Below are 22,620 nucleotides of genomic sequence, written 5' to 3'. Positions count from 1 at the left end.
ATGGAAAACTACTTGAATGGTTCAGATGTGGAGGGTACTCTCAGAAGAACCTGCTACAGGCTGGGAGCTCAGCAGAGGGAAATGACTGAAGTGGATGAACTGTGTAGGTGGGTGTGTTGACTTCAAGAAGCTGCTGGTAAAATGCAGGCATGACAAAAGGCCCGAGGTACTTCCACGCAAAGTGGAGAAGTCTTCTATGCACCTGCCTCCAGCAAGTGGAACTATGCAGAAAAGGATTATAAGGTAGATCAGGGAAAATGAGAGTCTGTGTTACAAGGGGAGACATGGAGTGCTCAGCTTGCTTAGCCTAGCAGGGCAAAGGCTGAGGGGGCTGTGACTGCTGCCTATGAAAACATCAGGGGTCAAGCAGTAGGGAGGGGAAAGAGCTATTTAAGCTGATGGGCAACAGTGGCACAAGATAACTGGGTGCAAGCTGCCTGCAAATAAATTCAGGCTGGAAATGAGGACATCAGGGCAGTCAGGCTCTGGAACAGCTGTACAGTGGGAGGAGCAGGCCAAGCAGGAATGGCTTTTAGGATGGGATTTGTTTTATTTGTCATAAAACAAATAGGCAGAGGTAGCCTCTGTGGTGACAGGGAACTGGACTCTGTCAGCCAGGGGTGTACTTCCCTTGCTGTGTCCCTGCGTGACACCGCAATTTTCACTTCTCTGAACTGAATAAAAGGAGGCTGTCAGTGCAGAAGAGTTTTATCCCTCTGACAAGATACAGAGAACAAGAATCAAATCTGTGGTGTTTACTTGCACTGTCAAAACCAAACCATATTCCTCTGCTCTGTGCTGTGGTGCCACAGGTGACATCAAGGACCAGAATCTCAGTCCATTGCTGTGTGTCAAAAAGACAAGGAACTTGAAATGATCTTATTTCTACCCATGGAGATCATCTCCTGGGTTCTGATTCTCCAGCAATGGAGAAAAGGTCTGGCCCTTCAATAATTTTCTTCCCATCTTTGCCACTGTAAACTCTACTCTGACAAATATAAATCTTATCATCAGCTTTTTTTAATTTTATTTTTTTAGAAGTTCATGGCATCTATGCTCTTTGAAATTACCTCTCTGCCAGGTATACTCTAGTTTCTGAGGTGCAGTTGGGGCAGTGATTGAGGACAAGGCATGTCTGCTGGTATAGCAAGGTATTTTACACTGCAGACTCCCATGTTCATCTCAGGAGCTGCCATCAGTACCATAACAAAGCTCAACCCCTTTCAATAGCTAGGATGGGGTGCGTTGGAGTATCTTTCCTGGCTGTCACCAGGAAAGCCACAGACAGTGCCAGCCCCATCATGTTGAGGGCAATGGTGTGATTCTTTCTGGGCTTTGTGAATGACACTCACTTTGGAAGGGAGCAGTTGTTTTCTTAGCTGGATTTTGTTGGGATGAGTTAATGCCAGTGAAGCTACAGGAAAAATTGCGTAAAAGATGGTGCCTGCAGCTGTCTAGGACAGAGATATATAATGTGTCTAAGACTGTGGCAAATAGGCTGAACTGTAAAAAATGGGAGGCTCTTTCACATTTCTGTGTGATATTGCCTGTTAGAGGAAAAGTGCCCTGCTGCTGCTGTCACCTTCTTCAGGCCCCTGGAACATGCTAAACAGGGATGCCTGTGCCTGATGAGAAACCAGGAAGCCTGGCTGAGATTGTCTGTTCTGCTGGGCATGAGATGTGGGTGCCCTAGCACCTATTGCTTCCAGGGTGCTGAGCTTTGAAGACCTCCTAAATTGATGTTTGCTTGAAGAGTACAGCCCACACAGGTACATAGGAACTTGGAAGGTTATTTTGTGCACATTATTACTCCATGCTTCTCTCAGACATTTTTGAGATATCTGTGTCTACCATTTGTGTGCTATGCTCCTCTGGATGGAGGAGCCTGTAAGAAGGAGGGGGCCTGCATGTGAGGCTACTGTGTCACCCTAGCCTGCCTTTATCTGCTGTTTCCTGTCCCTTCAGAGAGGCTGGAATGGCTGGGGATGGGAGCTGGGGGTTGGGGGCTTTTCCAGTGCCTCACTTCTACTGTTAGCTGGCAAGGATGGAGTAGAGTGCAGGCAGCCACCCCTGACTCATTGGTACTGCAAGAAGGATCAGCCAGGAGAATTTGAATGAGGCTGAGAAAGAAGGATAGAGAATAAGTGTGTGGAAAGGATTTGGAGAGAAGATACTAGAAAGCAAAACTAGAGCTTATGCCCTGAGCTGAGAAGTTGCTGTAGAAGTGGAACAAGTAAGGAGAGAGGGGCAGGAATGAACAGTAGTGCTGGGAAGCTGGGTGCTAGCAGAGCAGTTCCTTAGCTTCAGTCAGCTTCTTGGGAAACCTGCATGATTTTAATGTATGTTCTTCTAGCTGGTGTTTGCAGCAGTTCCCTGGGGCTTGTTGATGAAACAGGTTTCTTTCTAATTTTTCCCTCAAACAAGCATGCAGCTGCCTAATGTGCAGTTGGCTGTGAGACCATATGCATGGCAACGCAGGTCACGCCAAGCCCCAAGCTCAGGTGGGTTACTGTGGTCTTGTGAATCTGTGCTACGGTTTGTTGAGCAGGACTGCAACATCAGTGCCATGGTCTAGCAACTGCTCCGGTGGGTCAAGGGTTGGACTAGATGATCTCTGAGGTCCCTTCCAACCCGGCTAATTCTATGATTCTATGATCAGCTATTGACAGGTGTGTTTATTAATATCCCTTGGCTTAATGATGCCTGTTAGCTGATATGTACCTATCTAAAACATCACCACGTCTGAAAACAGCATCCTTTTTTTCCTTCTAATAGCCTACATAAACAGAAAACTTAGATGTGGCAGTGTCATACTTCAAAGCCCTCTGCTGTGATAGCATCCCAGTTGGGATGGAAGCTGGGATAGGGGTAACGTGGTGTCCTGATTTTCTGTCTGAGGCTCTTGGTGTGCATTCCTGGACCATGAGGCAGCTTGGCTGGCCACAGTGGTACAAGCACTTTCTGAGCATCTTGAGACAGCTCAAATGATAAGATGGAGGGCTGGGCATACAATACCTACCAACAGGATGAGATGGTGAGAAGTGAGAAAGGGCAGACTTAGTTTGCAGATCCCAGAGTCTTCATGGCTAAGTACATAGGAGCATGGGAGTGATCTCTCCTTTGGTTGCCAGTATTGTTTACAAGTGACAGGGGAAAGGGACAGGTTGCACACTGTGCATGTGAATGCATACATCCCACAGAGGGCTGGAGTTTGCCCTTTGTAAGGTGCTTTTAGTGAACCTATTCTGCAAGAACATTCTCCATCTGTGTGATATTCACAGCCAGCTGGTAGACACTGTGAGTTCGTTTGCTTTTCTCCTTTTCTGTCCCCTTCCTCATGTTATTGGAAATGAAAGGAGGTGAAGGCAGAGATGAGGCTGTGGATTGCACTGTGCTCTTGTTCTGGCCCCACTGACAGCATCCCGAGCCTGGTGATGAATGAGCTTGTTACGTGAGATCCTCCACTGAGGCTTCAGCATCTCTAATAACACAGCCAGTGTTTCACTATCCTTGGTGCATGCCTCTGCTTTATTAACTGCACCACAGCAAGATGAAGCTGGAGCACTTGTCAGTGTGATCAGAAGGAGGAAGGGAGCTGAGGAGAATGCAGAGGAAAGAAGATAACAGGGAAGCATGGGAGAAGAGCATGTGTGGAGCAGGAAAACAAGGGTAGCAGCAGGCAATTGAAGCAGAGTATTAAAAAGTGGGTTCCTGCTGGACTGATGCATGCAGTTCTGCACAGACCTTGTTGCTGGCAATCAGGAAGGCAAAGGTGGGGGAGGAAGAGCCAGACCTTGACCTTAATGTCACTGTCTGCTGGACCTGTTCTAGTAATGGCAAGCTGGCACCTGCTCTGTGTGCCCAGAGCAAGTGACTGGGTGGACCTGTTCCCTTTTTCTCCCTTGCACTAATTTCATGCCCCTTAAATTTCACTGGCAGTGCAACTGGCCCTTTCTCCTGACTCTGCATGTAGCCCAGGTAAGATATTTGGCCAATGCTACTGTTCACCCAGACAAGCCAGTCTTTCCAAAGACATGGTGGGTCAGTATATTCAGGATGCCAGGGCTGTAGTGGCTGCTGGAAGGATGTGCAGAGGGTAGCTTTGCTGGCAGCCAGTTTTTGTGTCTGTCCAAATTGCAGGTTGAATAGAAACAGGACACAGGCTGAGAGAAGAGTTGGTTCAAAGTATTTTGTGGAGGGAAAAGACCTTTGCAAAACTTTTCCCCTATGCTCCAAGAGGAGGTACGTGCTGCACCCTGGCTGCACCTTTCCCTTTACATAGTGACTCAAGTCTCTTGGAAGCAGGAGAGTTGTGGCCTATGGGGGGCATATGTGCCTTTATTCTTTTCTGTTTCATAGCCAAACCTGGATGGCAGTCAGGTATTTATTTGCTTAGTGTTTGTCACCAAGGATAAGCTTAACTGGAGGATCTAGAGGTCTACATCCAGACTGGAAGCTGATTTCTCAATTTGTCCTGGATTAGGTGATGTGAGAAAGTAAGTGATTTGACATTGCTCCCAGAGGCTTTAGATACCCAAATTCCACCTAAATCCCAGCTGAGGTGGAATTTGCACTGTCTGAATCTCACCCTCAGGCTTCTCTCCGTCTCTCCATTTTGTTTCTCTTCTAAAGGTTATGTCTAGATGAGAGAAATGGCTTCTGACCTCCTCTTATTTGCTGGCTGCTTTCCCAGTGCCCCAGCTCATGGCAGCCTGTGGGGAGGAGCTGCTGCCAGCCTCCCTCCTAGGCAGGCTTGGATCCCCAAAAAGCCCCATGTCAGGAGCCGTACTGCTCCAGCCTCCTGCTTCTGTCTCGTGTTAGTGATCCCAGGTGAGCTGAGCCAGCTGGGCTGTTGCTCAGCACTGGCAGTGTGGAGGGTTGGCAGATGGGAGGGCTGAGCATTCGGCATGCTGGTTGGATCAGCACCCAGGTTGCATGCGTGCAGATGGAGCATTGTTGATGCAAATGGTCCTGGCAGCACCTTCATGCCAAGCTCATGATCGGTTCCCAGGGTCACTGCCCCGGTCCTGCCCATTGGGATTGCTCTCAGGTGCCTTACAGGAAGGTACTGAGCAAGGGGAAGGCACCAGAGCTGCTCCCATAGCCCTCTGCCCCATCTTGCTCAGGGGAGGAGAAGGGTGCAGAAAGCAGTTCTTTAAGCAATTTTCACCTTGATCTGTTTAAGGAAAGTAAAAACTAATTGTTCTCTGTGAGAACCACATGCAGCCGTGGGTACAGTCCCTGCCCTGACAACATAGTATGGCAGGATCTGGTCCAGCCCTGCCCCTTCACTTGGGAGCACCAGCCAAACTGTGGGCAGATCAACTCAGCTGAGGAGGTAACTACTGCCCATTTTGGAAATGAACAGGACTCTGGCATGGAAAGCTCTCCAGTGGCAGCCATTGCTTCAGAGTTTGAACTTACAGGAACATACATCAGGGCAGGAGGCAAGCAAAGGAGGCATTGCACATGCTTATTTTAACCAAGCACCACATCTTCATTGCTCCCCTGCCCTGCCTTGCTGATGGCCTTTGCTTCTGCTGTGTCCGAAGTCCATGGTCTTGCCCTCCACCCTCCACAATGACAGATTTTCTGCAAACCTTCCTCCCTATATCCCTGTTCCACTCATTGTATGACTTCAGAGTTAATGACAGAGACTGAGCCTGTCCATCAGGAGAATTGCCCTTGTGATGAAACCTGTCAGTCTAGAGGATGTATCAAAGACAGGGAGAGAATTTGTGTCTGGGACAGTGAACTCTGGGCCATGGAAAGTCCTGTCTTTTTACCAGGACCATTATCTCCAATAACATCCTTCCACAAGGATCCAGGGACTGCACAGCAACAGGCAGGAAATTTTATCTTTACAATGCAGTGCTTGTTCTTTGCCCTCCCCCTGCCAAGCAAAGTTTCACTGACACATAATTCAGCAACTTTAGTGGTGGTGATTTTGACCACAATATTTTTCCCATTGTTTTCTTCAAACTCTACTGCTGCCTTAGAAAACTGAACAATATTTAACTGATATGGTTCAGCTAGCACTGTTCAGCTCCTTCCTCAGTGGTCACAGGGGAAAGAGGGAGTTTATGGATGATTCCAGAGGACCACTGACTTGAACTAGACCCCCTTGCTCTGGTCTGTGGGGGCAGTGGGGGATAGGGCTCAAGGGTGAATCCTCTGAAAGGGTACTGAGGAGGCATGGCAGTAGCCAGGTCCCAGTGAAATGCCACAGGGCCTAAGCAGAAAATGAATCAATTCTGCAGCAGTGATTGTGAACTGAAGGGTATCTTGGCAAAACATCATGCTGCATGTGCACAGGACCTTGGTGCACTAGTGGAAGTGGGTTGGGTTTGTTCCTCTCCCCTTGGAGACGTTGCAACAGAGTTGCTCCAGAACCCATTCAAGTTGTCCCTCTGGTCAGGAGGACCTGAAGGCTTTCTTTCAGGGAGAGCTCAGGCTCCTGATTTCTCTTCTGTATCCAGGATGAAAATTTTCAAGCCAATTCTGCATGAAGATCTCACTGATAAACCGGGTGCACTTGTCTGTATAGGTAGAGGAGGAACAGGGTGTTAACAGGGAGTTAAATGGTGAATAGGATCCCTCAGGATTTTCATAACACTGTGGATTCTTTTCCTATGCAGCTGACTCAGAGAAACATCGTCCAGACCTTCATTCCTGTGCAAAAAATGGAGAAGGGCCTGTTGCTGGAGCACATCTTGCCCAACCTGAAAGTGCCTCAGAGCTATGAAGTTCGCCTGACGCCCATCACCAGCTTTGGAGCTGGGGACATGGCTGCCCGCATCATCCGGTACATGGAACGTAGGTGTCTCCTCCTCAGTCCTGGCTACAAGAGCTGGTCCAAGCCTCAGGCCTAGGGACACAGGCATGCATAGACATCTTCTGTGATCCTTGGGTGGATCTCTCTGTTCTGTGGAGTTTTGATGGTGTGATGCTGTCACCTTTGGCTGTGTTTTGGCTGCTGCCGTTAATGCAGAGCATTAGACAGAGACTTCTGAGGGCAAATCTCTGTTCATCTTTCACTCGGCAGCTCTGGCTCCTGCTCTCCACTCTAAGGGCAGGAGAACCCCAAAGCTCCAGTCCCCAGTCAGGCCATGCTGCAGCCTCCCATGGCACAATGCTGTATTTTAGAGAACAGCCACTGGACACTGTGTATTAGCCACATGCCCATGAAAGTAAGAGGATTTCTGGGGGCTTTAGCTCTTACCAGAGCTTAATGCACAGTTCCTAACTTGCCAGTAAACCCATAGTGCTGTTCAAAATCCTAAATCACAGCTCATCCCACTGATACTCATTGACCATGCTCTCTCCCCAGCATTGCAGCAACTCTTCCCATTCCCTCAACCCTACAATCATAATCTTTACTCCCCTCGGGAGTTTGGACCCTGTATTTCAACCGAAAGTACAGATTTCCCTTCTCCTATGTTTACGTGATTTCACACAACCCTCATGTCCCAGGGAGTGACAAGTGTCACTAGTGTATACCCCAGGATACCTGTTGTCTTAGATTTCCAGTGTCTCATTTTGATGTCCCTTTTAGATACCCAAACTTTATCTTCTAGTGGGTGCTCCAGAATATTGTTTGGATTGCTGGAAGGGTTCCCCTGTGCAATTCTGGGATAACCCCTCAGGTGGGGTTCTTCTAAGATCAGTTGCTGCTGGAATCAGGCAGTCAGCATCTTGTTCCATCACCAAGACAGACACCCAGCACTGCTGTTTCACAGGGACACTGCAGGAAGATTGGTGGATCTATGACCTTTTTAGATGTCTTTGTTCTATTTTCAGACTTTGACTGTGTTTGTGATTTCAGGGAGTGCTAGCTGTTCTTACATGTTTTTCTATTTCTTCTTCCAGCTATCAGCTATCCCAACCCAACAGGTAAGCAACAAGACCTTTTGTATTTATGTTTTGAATGTAATGCCTGTTAGTCAAGTGCTCCAGCAGATCTGATCAGCCAAACAGCTGGAGTGCACAGCTGACTGCTCAATTTTTTTCCCTGAAAGAGGATGAATTGCATATATTAATGCTCCCAGTAAGTAATGCCATTTGTTGTACCTTGAGTTACTGCTGGGAGATATACACCAGAGATATTCCTCCCTCTTACACCTGATATCTTTGTGACTGAGTAGGCTGTGATCCTGAACCCACCTTCCCCCTAACATTAGCTATTTGCATCCAGTAAGTAGGTTATTAAATGTTCCCCAGAATATTTCTGTTTAGGGAATGTATATCCCCTTTCATCTTCATCCCATGAAAGATACCACTTGATATATCTGCAGGCTGGTATGGAGCAGTTTCCAGCTCAGACCTGTCTCTTCTTGTGAACTCTTTGACCACAGTCCCTTTCTTTTCCCCAGTCAGTACCATCATTGTTTACTTGCTTATTTACCTTCTGGTCATTCCTGTCAAGATACAGGCCCTTCTTTATTGAGTACTCAGAGTTCCCATCTATTTTGAGAGCAGAATACTCAACATCTCAGAAAGATGGCCTTTAACAAGAACATGATGGTACCTATCAGGCATAAATGAGCATTTCTGGTGTGCTGTAAGTACACCAGAGTGATCTTCAAGGGATGAAAAAAAAAATCCCTTTTCTTCAATTGTTGGCATAAATCCAGGCAAAGCTCTTGGGCAGAGATGGACTACTTGCTGGTGGTCTGTTAGGAGTAGGTGGTTCCCTGTAGCTCTTTCTTTCTGCCTGTTTCCAGCTGCTGAGTCAGCATTCAGTCTTTTTATCTGTTACTCTTTATTATGTGTAGGCAAGTGCTACTACTGCACTGGAAGGTAGCAGTGGGGAGGAGAAACCAGGATGAGGCAGTAGTAGTCAGGAATCAGGATCTAAGGTTATCTTGTTAGGGTAGCCACAAGGCATTTACTCTTGCAAGTTCATAGTCTGAGGATGGTTTGGTGAACTGTACTCTGCCTTAGAGCAGGAGCTTCTTATAGGGTCTGGGATTTTGTGGCTCAATTTCCTGATTCCCTTTGCTTTGTTTTTCCCCACTTTCTGATCCTATTTAAATATTCTCCATAGAAGACTCTCAGTGTAACACTGAGCATATTGCCAGGGACCTACTCCAGAATGTGTCCCTTACTACTTTCTGGAGGCTGCTAGCATCCCAACCCACAGAATGAAGTGACAAAATTTGGCCTTTTGCCACTTGCTTTTACACTACATGAGTCGCTGGCAAAGCCAGGCCAACTTTGGTCCTAATTGTATCAGTCTCTTGAGGTATTTGTAATCTGAGCCTTCAGATTGTTCAACTGGGGTTGATTTGGGGTTGGCAGCTTGATTGAGACCAGAGCAAAGCCTGTGGTGGAGGATAACTCAGCAACACTTTTGCACACAGTAAACTCAACACTTAGGGTTTCTCCTTGATACACGTTACCCAGCCTGTGCTGGATATTGGAACCTCTGGGTCCAATCATCAGGGGTTTGCCCATGAAGTCACACCTTGCTATTGACCACCTAAAGTTGTACCCACCATGCCTAATTTCAAGTTCCTTGCAGACCTGCTGCCACCAAAATGGGAACCCAAAAGCTCTTAGCTCTGTCTCTGGACCTCAGCTCTGTTCTCAGACTCTCATCTCAATAACATGGAAATCCCTGCTGCTACCTCTTACTCTCCCACTTTTTCCTGCTGCCACCACCTCCAGGGAAAAGGGTTGGGACAGGTTTGTAAAGGTATTCTCACGCTAGGCTGCCCAGCCAAATTCTGGGAACAAACATTGAGAGCTCTGAAGTGAAAGGCAGAGATTAGATGATTAATGCTTCTGGCAGCCTGATCCAAGGGCATGCACAATGGTGATTAATTTGCAAACTCTGAGAGTCACTTAATACAATTATTTCTTCCTGCATTTTCTCTCTCAGACTAATAAGATGTTAATGACATTGGGGCAGGCATGCATGTGGCATGGTTACTGAGCCAGGTACCAGGGTTATAAAGAAAAAGCAAAGTAAAAAGCAGAGCAAGTGAACAAAAGGCATTTAGGATTTCACATATTTAGAGGTTTACAGCAAGACTAACTCTTAAAACCAGTTTAACCTGGTTCTAAAACCCAGAAATTATCTTTAAAAAGTTGTCTTAGAATTATTGTATTTTGAAGGCATTACTTCAAAGATCTCATAGACTAACTGATCGTTTTGATGTCACGACTAAATTCCATTGCTGGGGAATCTGCTCTGTCCTTACCTCTCCCCTGCAATTTCATTTGGATGTAGCTTACACTTTCTAACCCTGTTGCTGCCCTGCAAGCTATTCCAGCTCATCATCAGTAGGTGGTTTGTTTTCCTTGGTTCTAGCAGCTCTAGCCTTGCAACCTTCGTGATAAGGGCATTAACAAGTATATGGGATTGCTGTTTTGGTTTTGTTATTTTTTTTTTCCTTTGGCCAGTGTGTCTTGCTCTTACAGAGTAACAACACTGGTTCCCATATATCTGCAGTCTGGCTGCGTGTCATGCTAAAATATTTTGGTATCATGCACAAAGGTGGTGGATGGTGATCAGTACCAGATGCTGGTTGTTCTAGATCACAGTGGCCCATGCTTACTGTCCAGTGCTTACATGTCCTATCTCTGATAACATTCCATAGTTAAGAGAAATCTGAGCCTGTCACCCCAGTATGAATGCATGGAAATGAGGTGCAAGCCTGGTGTTCAGAGCTGGATTCCTCAAATATGTGCCCATTCCTCAGCAATGTGTGTAACACAAAGGTTAAAAAAGTTAGCTGCCAATTCCTTGTGTCATGATGGCAATAGGATTGTCTGGGCCATGTTATTCCCCCATTGCAGATACAGATATTAAAGCAGATGGCAATCCAGTATGACCCAAACAGTTATGGCATTATGAAGCTTTCTTCCATTACTGGTTAAAAATCTTTTAGAAACTTAACATGAAGTAGGCTGTTAAATACTGTTTTTTAGATCCCAGTGTACTCTGAGGTCACTATACAGTTTTCATTGTCTTATCTTCTAGATGGGAAAATCTCCAGAGAGAAAGTAATAGTCTGTGGGTCATGCAGCAGGTCTGCAAGAAAGCTGAAGTTCAGAGCATGGTCCTTTCTGCTCAAGACAGTTTCAGTCATCCTACCACAGCTAAATGACAAAGGCAATTTTATTCAGGTGCATTCTGTCAGCTACTCATCCATAGTCTGCAGCTAGAACAGGATTTTTATTTTTTGCATTCAGACAGCAGCCAGAAGTTCAGGACCAGGGATGGCTTTCCCCTAAGGACTTGAAATAAAAACCTCCATTATGTTTCTCAGGAAGGTAAAAAAACAAGAAATGCCAATAGCCATGGCAGAGGGTCTCTCCCACTGGAATGCAGAGAGGTGTCTGTAGCTGGGAACAAATACCTCTGCATTTGGAGTTGCCACTACTGCAAAGCTTGCCAAGGAAATGTGTTTGGTAAAGTCAGCACTAACTCTAGCCTTTGAGGAAACAGCTCCCCTGCCACCTCCACCTTACCTCTAACAATCCAGAGAACAACTTCTGTGTTCAATATTTAGATCCACTGTTTAATTTTTAAACAGGAAGCTTCCTCTGCGCCATGGTGCTGAGCCACTCAGATGCTGTGAGTCTGCAAAACAGGTTTGCTTCACACAGCTGAGTTCAACAGTTAGATCACTGCTGGGGCCTCTGGGACACAGCAGGTCATTTAAAGATTTTCTTTTCTGCTGGATCTGGCGGGTTTCTCCTGGTGAGCCTTGCTTATAACTATCAGGGTGTCCCAAACGTCACTGAAATTCTCCTAGTTGCATTCTGGGCATCCCCACTGCTAGCCTGGAGAAGCACCAGAGGTTGGCCTTCTTGTGGCTTGCTTTAAAGGACCAGGAGTCAGAGCACTTGGGTTCTGTTTACAGTTTTGGCACTGCCTGCTGTGACATTAAACATGTCTCTATACTTTTATGCATCTGTGTACCCACATAAATCGCAGGAGTTACGTAGAAAGAGGCATTGCTACCTCATGGAGATGTTAAAAAGCCTTGTTCATTAGTTATTGCAAAGTGCCTTGAGACCCCAAGCTAAGCAGAGGCAATGAGCTGTGGTTATATAGTCTTGTACAACAAATGAATGGTGTTGCACATAAGCCTGACCACGTTGTGGTCTCTGTGGTGCATAGGAACCCTCTGTATTCTATGGTCTCTGCTGGAAGTGTTGCCTTCTGGAAGTAGCTGCATCTGAGTGAGAGAAGAGAATGGAGCCATTCTTCTGGCATTAAAAGAGCTCTCTTCAAGCTGTCAGGTCGTCTTCTCTGAGCAGTTCTCATCCCATGGGTGTATTGGGCTTTTTTCAAATGAGGCACAGTAGTCCTTCAGCTAGCACAACCAGGCCTTGGTGCTAAGCTGAGAATACTCTTCTCAGTCCTTTTGTCTTGCACAGCTCTCTCTGATCTTCACCTGAGCTTGGGTCTCCTTTGGTTTCTGTGCCTCATCCTTTGTGGATTTATTCCCTCTCAATCAGTTGCTTGGCTGGCCTGTGTTACAGCTTTCAGCTCTGCTTTCCCCCTGATATTCCCTGCTAAGGTCATTTTGTGTTGGAGAAAGAGCTCACTTTTCTCTTCTGAAGGTTGACGTGCACAAGGTCAGAGGTGCAGACTTTTCCAGTCTCTGATTTCAAAAGGACAGTCACAGTGGATTCTGCTGTGTAGGATGATGCCATTCTAAGAGAAAACTTGTGTCTTCAGTGAAACTTGAGTTCACAACCTGTGACCTGGAGCCACAGGTTCTCTCTGATGGAGAGAAGCTGAGGTGTTAGACCAACCCAGCAATATCAAAAAATTTGTGGGCTCCAACCCCTCCTCTGAATATCAGTAGGTGTCTGGAGCAGCCACAAATTCCCTCCTCTCAGCCACTAGGGATGGGACAGAAGCCTTAGAAGCTGCTTTCTCACCCTTTTCCCCCTCCATCTCCTTGTGCTGGGGATGAAAGGCCCCCCACAACCCTCCCAGCAGCCCAGCCTCAGACCCCACAGGCATTCGCTCAGCTGCCATGTGGCTTGGCACTCTGGAACAGTGGCTAATTTGGATTAGGATGCTAATTAGAAATGAGTGGATTGAATGGAAAGCACTTACCCAGGGTTAATCAGCAGTTAAGTGCCAGCCCAGCCATCTCCCCGTGGCTGTGCTCAGCTTGCAGGTGTGGCAGTGCCCGCTGAGCTTACAGAAAACCCAGCTGTCCTGCCCATGGCTTGCAGCACAGACACAAACCTGTGGTAGTAAAGACCTTTTTGCAGGCCACAGCAGGAGGCTGCTGCTTCTTCTCTTACTGATTTGGTGGGATACTGACGAGAGACAGGCAGGAAAGGGGAACAACAGCATGGACACCTCATTTCCCTGCCACAGGTGTCTGCAGGCTTTTGATGTCTGTTTGGATGATGGTTATTTTAATTTCCAAATGGAAGGGATGGGGAGAGTTTTGCTGAAGGGTAGGAACCAGAAGGTGCAGCATCTCACAGTCAAGATGCTGTTCATTTTGTGGGTAGTCTCTCCTCTATGGTATAACACAGCAGATTTTGGTGTGCATGATAGGTATGTGAAGCTCCTAGCATCATGATGTACCATGTCTGGAGCTTTTTGTCTTCGCATTGCAGAAAGCTTCCCATGCCCATCCTATCCTTGATACCCTGCCCATAGGTTGCTGACTCAGCTCTGTCCTACATATCCTGCTAGAGTCACCCATGGTATGACAGAGAGCCTGGAACAGGAACAGTGTGGGGGGTAAAGCCCAAAAAGTTAAACCTTGCAGCAGCATGCCATGGATGAGGTTTCCAGCACATCCTACACCCTTAGCAAGAGCCTTGTTTTCCTTTCTGTATGTGTTCACAGCTTGTACGTACTTCTTCTTTCATAGCATACCACCTTGCTTTTATATAAGGCAGAAGTTCTGGGCTTACTGTGTCTGTGCTGCTGGCATAGCCTGAAATCCCACTCTCAGCTTATTCTCAAGCTCAGATTTCTGTACAGGGACTTTTCAGAACACAAAGCAATTTTCACATCAGGTCTTTGGCCTATTTTCTTATTCTTTTCTGCCTGTTTCCTCCATCCATTCCTACTATGTCAGCAATGCAAAGCTGGTTCTTGGCCTTTGTTTTCGTGGCTCAGGAGCTGCCTTTTAACTGCAAAGGTTATCGTCTTCAGCCTGGTCAAGTCTAATTCATCCTCTTCTCTGCAATCTCTCCATATTGGGTTATGTCTATACACAAGATTTTTCACCTGTCTAACATTATTGCTGTAGGGTGTAACTGTCTTGTGGTAGTAATAAAACCAAGCCCTGTTGCACCTATGGTTGATCCTACATAAAAATCTTTTCCCTACACGACTTATTTTGTTAGGGGAACCAGTATAAGCTGCAATATCAAATGGGCCTTTTAGCTGGTATAAATTGGATGTACTCTAGCTAAATGACACATTTGTAGCACTGAGCTGACCTCTTCTCCACAGTTGATTTTTTTTCATGTGTGTCATGGTTTAGTTTAATATATAGCCCAAAGTGGGGTCATCTAGTGGTGCTTTTTTCCTTTCTCCTGGGGAAATTACTCTAGCATCAAGCTGTTCTGGCTTAAGAGCCCTTGTGGCCTGTTTGCCCTCGGTGCTTTTTTTACCCTCCTCTACATTTGTCCCCTCAGACTTCCCAGCAGAATCTCTCTTCCTCTTTAGCCTTCTTCCATTTCATCAGACCATCACACCCATCAACCTGAATTAACCCTTCCATAATCCTACTAATCATCAATATATTCCTTGTCAGCCTTCTCCTGAGGTCAGGGGCTACTCTAGATGCAGAGCTGCAGTGGTGTCATGGCAATGCTGTGCAACTTGCTGCAAGCACCCAGGCAGCCTTAGGGTGGAGGAGATTTGAAAAGCTGCAGCTGACCAGCCCCTTCCCTCCCCTTCCCTGCAGATAATACCTGCCGCTTTGAGGACGAGAAGATCTGTGGCTTTGTACAAGACAAGATGGACAACTTTGATTGGACCCGGCAGAACGCCCTGACCCAGAACCCCAAGCGCACTGTCAATACGGGGCCCCCCACGGATATCAGCGGTACGCCGGAGGGTAGGCACACATCTGGGTTTCCTTTGGCTTGTCAGTCCTGCGGCTCTGGGAGCTGCTGGAATGCTGATCTGCTTTCCTCACAACACGCTTCTCCTCTGCACGGGGCACAGGGAGCAGGCAGTTAATTTGCATGTTACTGATTGGCATTAAACACACAATTAAAACGCCCACGACTTTGTTTAAGGCAATAGTGTGAGCATCAGTTCTTGTTACCAGCTAATTGCCTGCTGCTTAATGCCCTTGTCCCATTTGATGCTTGTTTTGAAGACAAAAAAAGGATAAACAAGTAGGAGAACATCTCTAACACCTAGAAACGGCCCTGCTGTTTTTAGCCAGCTCTCGACTCAGAAGTCTCAGGGAGGGAAATAGATCTCCTTAGTATCAAAAAGGAGCACAAGAGAGCAGGCAGGAGCTGCCTGCAGGGTGGCAGCAAGTGCCTCACCTCTATTTGAAGGAGACTGGTGTTGTGTATTGCTCACAGTAGCTGTGCATGGAGTACGTGCTCCCATTTTAGCTGGGTATTACTTTCCCCTTTCTCTAATGAGGAGAGTAAATTTGTATGCAAGCACAAATCTTTGAACTAAGAAAAAATGAGGAACATCCAATGGCCAGCTAAGGAAATGGCTTTCCCCATTAGTGTTCAGTACACCAGCCTGATCGAGCATTGAAAATGATGCCAACAAATTCAATAGCTAATCTCTTCCTCCCTGGGTTGTTAACAACTACTTTGGTATTGTTCTCTTTAGATAACAATATTGTTTAGGCCAGATATACTGAATCCTCTCTCCCTCTGCTTGAGGCAGAGAAATCAGGCAGGAATTGTTTCTCCCTCCTCTTTCTGGTTTTCTCCTTGCACAGTGCAGTCAGCTCCAGGGCTCCTTGTGCTGCAGAAGGGCTCATTGTGCACCCAGATAGATGTGGACGTGTGCGGCTGCTGCCTGCACTCACAGTGGGGCTGCTGGGGCCCCTCTCTCCTGCTGTCCCCTAAATACTGCAGAGGCAGGGGAGGCACTGCAGACATCCTGCATGTGTCTCTGGCCAGCATCACAGTGGGCGCAGAGCGGATGGGAAGAGCGAGGCCATGTCTGTCAGAGGAGGAGTGATCTCCCAGCCCCTGGCATCCCATCACCTGCAGGGAGGGATGTGTGGTGCACGCTGCCTTTCCCCACCTTTCCCTCTCGTTCTGTAGGTTATTACATGTTCATCGAGGCGTCCCGGCCCCGGGTGACGGGAGACAAAGCCCGGCTGATCAGCCCCCTCTACAACATCACAGCCAAGTATTATTGTGTCTCCTTCTACTACCACATGTATGGGAAGCACATCGGTGAGTACCCTCCGAGGAAGGTTACACCCCTGCCTAGTGTGGGCTGTCAGGGAAGACCTCCAGCCTCTGCTGTGCCAGCCGTGCCTGCCACCAGCCTTTCCTGAGTCCTACTCCGGTGCTTAAAGCTTCAGGGTGGGCTGTTGTTTCAGATGCTTGTCTCTTACCTACACCCCAGCAGTGGTTGTGAGGCTGCTGCAGCCCAAGCTCCAAGCAGTGTCTCGCAGTCAGCCATCACCCCTTCCCCTCTGGCTTGCTCCTCCAGCATAAGACTCCTTCCCCCTCCACAAAAAAGAACACTCTACCCGTTTGCACACATTTTCTCTGCTCACAGCCACAGCTGCCTTGCTCCAGGCAGCAGGACAGCAGATGAAGAGTCTGTCAGAGACGAGACAGAGGTGGAGGGGCTTTGTGGCACCAGAGGGCTCTTCAGTTGCTGCAGCTATTTTGGGGTGGGTAGGATGTGTGTTCCCTCAGCTGTGGCGAGGAGCTGTCTGCTCTGCCTGACTCCCTCCTCTCTAACCATAAGCCTATGAGTATAGCAAGCCCCCCAGAAGTGCCTGGCACACTAATGAGTTTCCAGATCCAGTCAAGGAGCAATTGCTAATTCGTCACCTCTTGATTATAATTTCATTAATTTGAATAATAGATGCACTCTTCCCACAGCACGCTGAGTTATTAATCACCTGCTGGACTGGAGCCTGACTGGAAAATCAGGGCCCAGGCAGGAATGTGTCCGCCCTTCAATAAACGGGGTTAATTAACAGCTCTCTGCCTTGACACTGTTGATGTCACTGGGAGGGAACAGGCTCCCCAGTGCAGCCATCACACCTGTGCCTGCGTGTGGCATGGCAGAGAGGTTAAGCTGCAGAATCTGAGATCTTCTCTCAGTGGGGATGAGGCTGAACCCCTGACCCTGTGGATGCGGGCAGGTAAGGGCTGGGCTGTGGTTCACTGGACAGATCTCCATCTCTGTCTTTGCTCTGAGGGCTCCTATTTGCTGCCTGTACTCAGAGTCAGCTTAGGTTGGAGATGTTTGCAAACACCTGTATTCCCCCTGCAGACAGGCTGCTCTGTGCTGTCTTTATGCCTGTGGTGGCATCTTGTTCAGGCAGAGTGATGTCTGTGTTGGTTCACAGCAGCTTTTCCTGGACCTGCTGGTCTTGCTTAGCTGACAGTCCAGCTGTTAATGCTGGCTGGCAACCTGCCTCCTTCCCTGCAGTTGTATGGTACAGTCAGTCAGCCTCGATGCCTGGTTCCTACTCTCCTCCTGCAGGCTTTGAAAGGCATCTCATTCTTAGCTACTCCATTGAAGAGTGGCCCAGACTGGTGGGAGATTGGCCAGGCAAGAAGATATAGAGGGAGAAGGCATCTCTTAATCTGTTTCCTTTAGGAATAGAGGTTGGTTCCTTTAGGAATACATCTACGTGTCATATGTATATGTTCATTTCACAGAGAAAGTAAAAACCCATCAACTTTTCCTTGGTTTTGGAAGAGAACTTTGTCTTGCAGCTCTAATTTGGTCGTCTGTCTGGAGGTGGAGTAGAATCATAGAATCATAGAATTGGCTGGGTTGGAAGGGACCTCAGAGTCCAACCCTTGAACCACCGTTGCGGTTGCTAGACTATGGCACTGAGTGCCACATCCAGTCTCTTTTTAAATATCTCCAGGGAAGGAGAATCCACTACCTCAGTGGGCAGCCCATTTCAATGCTTGATCACTCTCTCCGTAAAGAAATTCTTTCTAATATCTAACCTAAACTTCCCCTGACACAACTTAAGACCATGCCCTCGTCGTCTGGCAAAAGAGCCCAACCCCCGCCTGGCTACAATCTCCTTTCAGGTAGTTGTAGAGAGCAATGAGGTCTCCCCTGAGCCGCCTCTTCTTTAGGCTGAACAGCCCCAGCTCCCTCAGCCTCTCCTCATAGGGTCTGTGCTCGAGTCCCTTCACCAGCCTGGTTGCCCTCCTTTGGACCTGCTCCAGGACCTCGATATCCTTCCTGAACTGAGGGGCCCAGAACTGGACACAGTACTCAAGGTGTGGCCTCACCAGCGCTGAGTACAGGGGCAGAATCACTTCCTTGGACCTGCTGGCCACACTGTTCCGGATACAGGCCAGGATGCCATTGGCCTTCTTGGCCACCTGGGCACACTGCTGGCTCATGTTCAGCTTCCTGTCAATCCAGACTCCCAGGTCCCTTTCTGTCTGGCTGCTCTCCAGCCACTCTGTCCCCAACCTGTAGCGCTGCATGGGGTTGTTGTGGCCAAAGTGCAGGACCCGGCACTTGGCCGTGTTGAACCTCATCCCGTTGGAATCAGCCCAACTCTCCAGTCTGTCCAGGTCCCTCTGCAGAGCCCTCCTGCCTTCCAGCTGATCGACACTCCCCCCCAGCTTAGTGTCGTCTGCGAATTTGCTGATGATGGGCTCAATCCCCTCATCTAAATCATCAATAAAGATATTGATCAGAACTGGGCCCAACACTGATCCCTGGGGGACACCACTAGTGACCGGCTGCCAACTGGATGCAGCCCCGTTCAGCACCACTCTCTGGGCCCAGCCCTCCAGCCAGTTCCTAACCCAGCACAGGGTGCTCCTGTCAAAGCTACAGGCTGCCAGCTTTTTCAGGAGGATGCTGTGGGAGACGGTGTCAAAAGCTTTGCTGAAGTCCAGGTAGACCACATCCACAGCCTTCCCCTCATCCACCAGTCGGGTCACCTGATCATAAAAGGAGATCAGGTTGGTCAGACAGGACCTGCCCTTTCTAAACCCGTGCTGGCTGGGTCTAATCCTTTGCCCATCCTGCAGGTGCTGTGTGATTGCACTGAGGATGATCTGTTCCCTGAACCTGCCAGGCACTGAGGTCAGGCTGACGGGCCTGTAGTTTCCTGGGTCCTCTTTCCGGCCCTTTTTGTGGATTGGCGTGACATTCGCCAACTTCCAGTCATCTGAATCACAGAATCACAGAATCACAGAATCCTAGGGGTTGGAAGGGACCTCGAAAGATCATCTAGTCCAACCCCCCCTGCCAGAGCAGGGCCACCTAGAGTACATCACATAGGAACGTGTCCAGACGGGTTTTGAATGTCTCCAGTGAAGGAGACTCCACAACCTCCCTGGGCAGCCTGTTCCAGGGCTCTGTCACCCTTACAGTAAAAAAATTTTTTCGAATATTCAACTTGAACCTCCTATGCTCCAATTTACACCCATTACCCCTTGTCCTATCACTGGTCACTACTGAGAAGAGCCTAACTCCATCTCCCTGACACTCACCCCTTACATATTTGAAAACATTGATGAGGTCACCCCTCAGTCTCCTTTTCTCCAAACTAAAGAGACCCAGCTCCCTCAGCCTTTCCTCATAAGGGAGATGTTCCACTCCCTTAATCATCTTAGTAGCTCTGCGCTGGACTCTTTCAAGCACTTCCCTGTCCTTCTTGAACTGAGATATCTGGGATATCCCCAGTGAGCCAGGAGTAGACTGGACATCAGTTCATTACAGGTTTTTGGCTTTTAGTGTTTTAACTCTATTTATTTACTCTACTCACAAATTATCCCAAGCAAAAGACACAGGGACTCCCAACACCTAAGAAAGCCACTGAGTGCCATTTTCTATTCCATAACTTCAGACACCTTCTATATCTGTTCATTTTTCCCTTCATACTCAATGTTGCTGCCCTTGGCTGCTCCCCATTTTCCCCTTATTGAAAAAAGGGGCTGATAAATTTGTTTGAGGTAGATAGACTCTCAGACTGTGCTGTATGTGGCTTAGTCTAGCAACCCACAATTTTTCTCTCTGCAAATTGAAACTCAGGACCTTCTACATGCTCCTCACTCTGGAGTTTCTTTCAGAGCCAGTCATGATATATTAAGTGAGGAGACAGATCCTGGCCTCCTACCTTTATCACAGATGTGGCAGTATGAAGGTAAAGATGGGGTGGCTACAACATTGGGTCATGTCTTGCTTCCCCTATAGCCAGCTATCCCTGATGCCTACAGACATGGCCCCAGGCACTGGCTCACCTAGTGCCAGCCCAGTCCTGCTAAGCCAGGTGCCAGCCTTGCTGAGCCAGCTGTGACACTTAGCAAGCATATAACAGATTGCTCCTGTTGGCAGACAGTGCCAGCAAGAGGCCATCTCCCAGACCAAGCCTTACCTAGCAGCTCCAGCTCCATCATGGAGCAAACTGAAGCTCTGTCACTATGAAAAAAAGCTGTATAAAATCCCAACATTTATTTATTTTTTTAATAACCCTTTTATTACCTTTTTTCCCCCTCTACAGAACTTGAAAGCTGGTTTACTCTCACAATTTGACTATAAAATATCCATAGCTATCCAGGCAAATCTTCCCTGGGAGAGTTTCCAGACACTACTCGTTTATAATAGATATGACGGAAGAGAGAAACAGAATACAAATGGAGTGCTTGTAGCCATGGTATAAAATATTCAGTGACTAGCAGAGCAGGGTGATGTTGAGGATCTCTCAGCTGGTGAGAGAGCAGAGCAAAGGGGATCTCCCTGGGGACATCTCCCCTTCTTCTGCGGTTATTTGGTCATCAGTTTTCCTTCCTCCAGCCCATTCCAGAGCAAGCGTTCACATTGCCCTATGATCCTACCAGCCCAAACACAAAAATCAGGGGGAAGGGAAGGAGGAAAAACCCATTTCACCAGCCATTCAAGAATGAGGGTGTCTTATATGTGGCAGGTGGAGTTATATCAAATAAGCTTGCTTGCTTGTTTCAGGAGAGGAAGCCAGCCATGGCCCGCAGAGACCAGTCAACGAGTTCAAAAAGGCTCTAAGGCTCTCTGTTGAGTTGGCTTGGTGAGTCAGCATCACAGATGAGATCAGATCTTCAAGTCCTTGCTTCAGCCATCAGACTCCTTCTCCTTCCGTCCCAGGGGCAGCCTGGGAGGGGGATACCTTTTGGGGACAGTGTCCCCAGCAAACTGCTCTCACTACAGTCCCTTGAACCCTTTTTCTCACATCTCCCAGCTCAGTGGTAGCCAGTTTATGATCCTCTGGAAACTTTCAAAACTCACCTGGATGCGTTCCTGTGTGGTCTGCCCTAGGTGATCATGCTTTGACAGGGGGATTAGACTAGATGATCTCTAGAGGTCCCTTCCAACCCCTAACATTCTATGATCTTTATGGCCTTCTACCCACTGCTGGATGCTCTCACAGACCCTGCGCCACAGGATGCCTTTGTGCCTTGGCTGTTAATGCTATATCTCCCTATCTCGTGAGCCAGTGACTGTGCTCATGAGAAAAACACTTGGCTCAAAGAGTTTACTTGCTCACAGGCATATATACATAAAAGCAATGATGTAGGGTGTACCCAAATAGTGTTATTTTAGCCTCCTTCAGATTTGTGACCTTACTGGTTGACCCTTTTCAAACTATGTTTATTATAGTTTCAGTGGCTGTAGGTACTGCACACAGGCTTATGTCAAGATAAGGCCTCAGAGAGGGGAAAAGGCAAAGATCTCCCCTTCCCTCGGGTATGTCCCAAGATGGGACTGTTCGGATGCTTCCTGAAGTAAAACTGACAAGAACTGGGCTTCAAGAGCTGGGCCTGACTGAACCCAATGGCTGAAGATCCTGCTCTTGGCTTGCAACTTCTGTATTTTGAGCCTTTCTGCACTAGCAATATCATGGTCTTACCTTGGCCAATTCCTCTCCCAGAAATCAGGGAACAGGCCGTGTGGGAATGGTCTAAAGCTGCATCATGGGAGGATAAGATTAGATATTAGGAAACATTTTTTCACTGAGATGGAGGTCAAGCACTGCAACAGGCTTCCTAGAGCTGATCAAAGTGGTCAGGCATGGAATAGTGGAATGATGGTTGTAGGTGAACTCTTTTCTCTCCCTCTCCCTCTTCCTCTCCATTTCCCTCTTCCTCTTCTCTCCACTGCCCTGTCCTGTCCTGCCCAGCCCTTTTCTGTTCTGCTATTTTCTATCCTAAGATACTGTGAGGAAAAGTGCTTGGGATTCATTAAGAGGGATTTTGGTTCTGAGTCACTAGAAACAATGAGACCTCATCAGTTCACTTGCCAAAACACCCAAGTTCAAGAAAGCCATAAGCTGTTTCACAGAGGTAACTGGGTTGTAGGCAGGTGACTTACAGTGGTGATGTCACCACTGATGCCCTCCTCATGAGAAGGAAACAGATGAGAATTGCCTGCCAAAATGGTTGGCTTCTTTTCTTCAACTCACATGATGCAAACAGTGCAAAGCTGTG

The 22,620-nt window shown here is 47.7% G+C and overlaps 1 protein-coding gene across 1 annotated transcript in view; it reads left to right on the top strand.

Moving 5' to 3' along the window:
* The window catches only part of MDGA1 (MAM domain containing glycosylphosphatidylinositol anchor 1), a 140,271-nt gene that overhangs the window by 102,142 nt on the left and 15,509 nt on the right, over positions 1-22,620 (top strand). The window contains exons 11-14 of the mRNA XM_008495574.2: positions 6,639-6,816; positions 7,870-7,893; positions 14,910-15,062; positions 16,252-16,386. Of these exons, the coding sequence (XP_008493796.1) occupies positions 6,639-6,816; positions 7,870-7,893; positions 14,910-15,062; positions 16,252-16,386 (490 nt within the window). The remainder of the gene's footprint in view (positions 1-6,638; positions 6,817-7,869; positions 7,894-14,909; positions 15,063-16,251; positions 16,387-22,620) is intronic.

The sequence above is a fragment of the Calypte anna genome, chromosome 3, assembly GCF_003957555.1.
Source record: "Calypte anna isolate BGI_N300 chromosome 3, bCalAnn1_v1.p, whole genome shotgun sequence".
Taxonomy (NCBI): domain Eukaryota; kingdom Metazoa; phylum Chordata; class Aves; order Apodiformes; family Trochilidae; genus Calypte; species Calypte anna.
The sequence above is the reverse complement of the archived record's forward strand: the minus strand, read 5'-3'. Positions and strand labels throughout refer to the sequence as shown.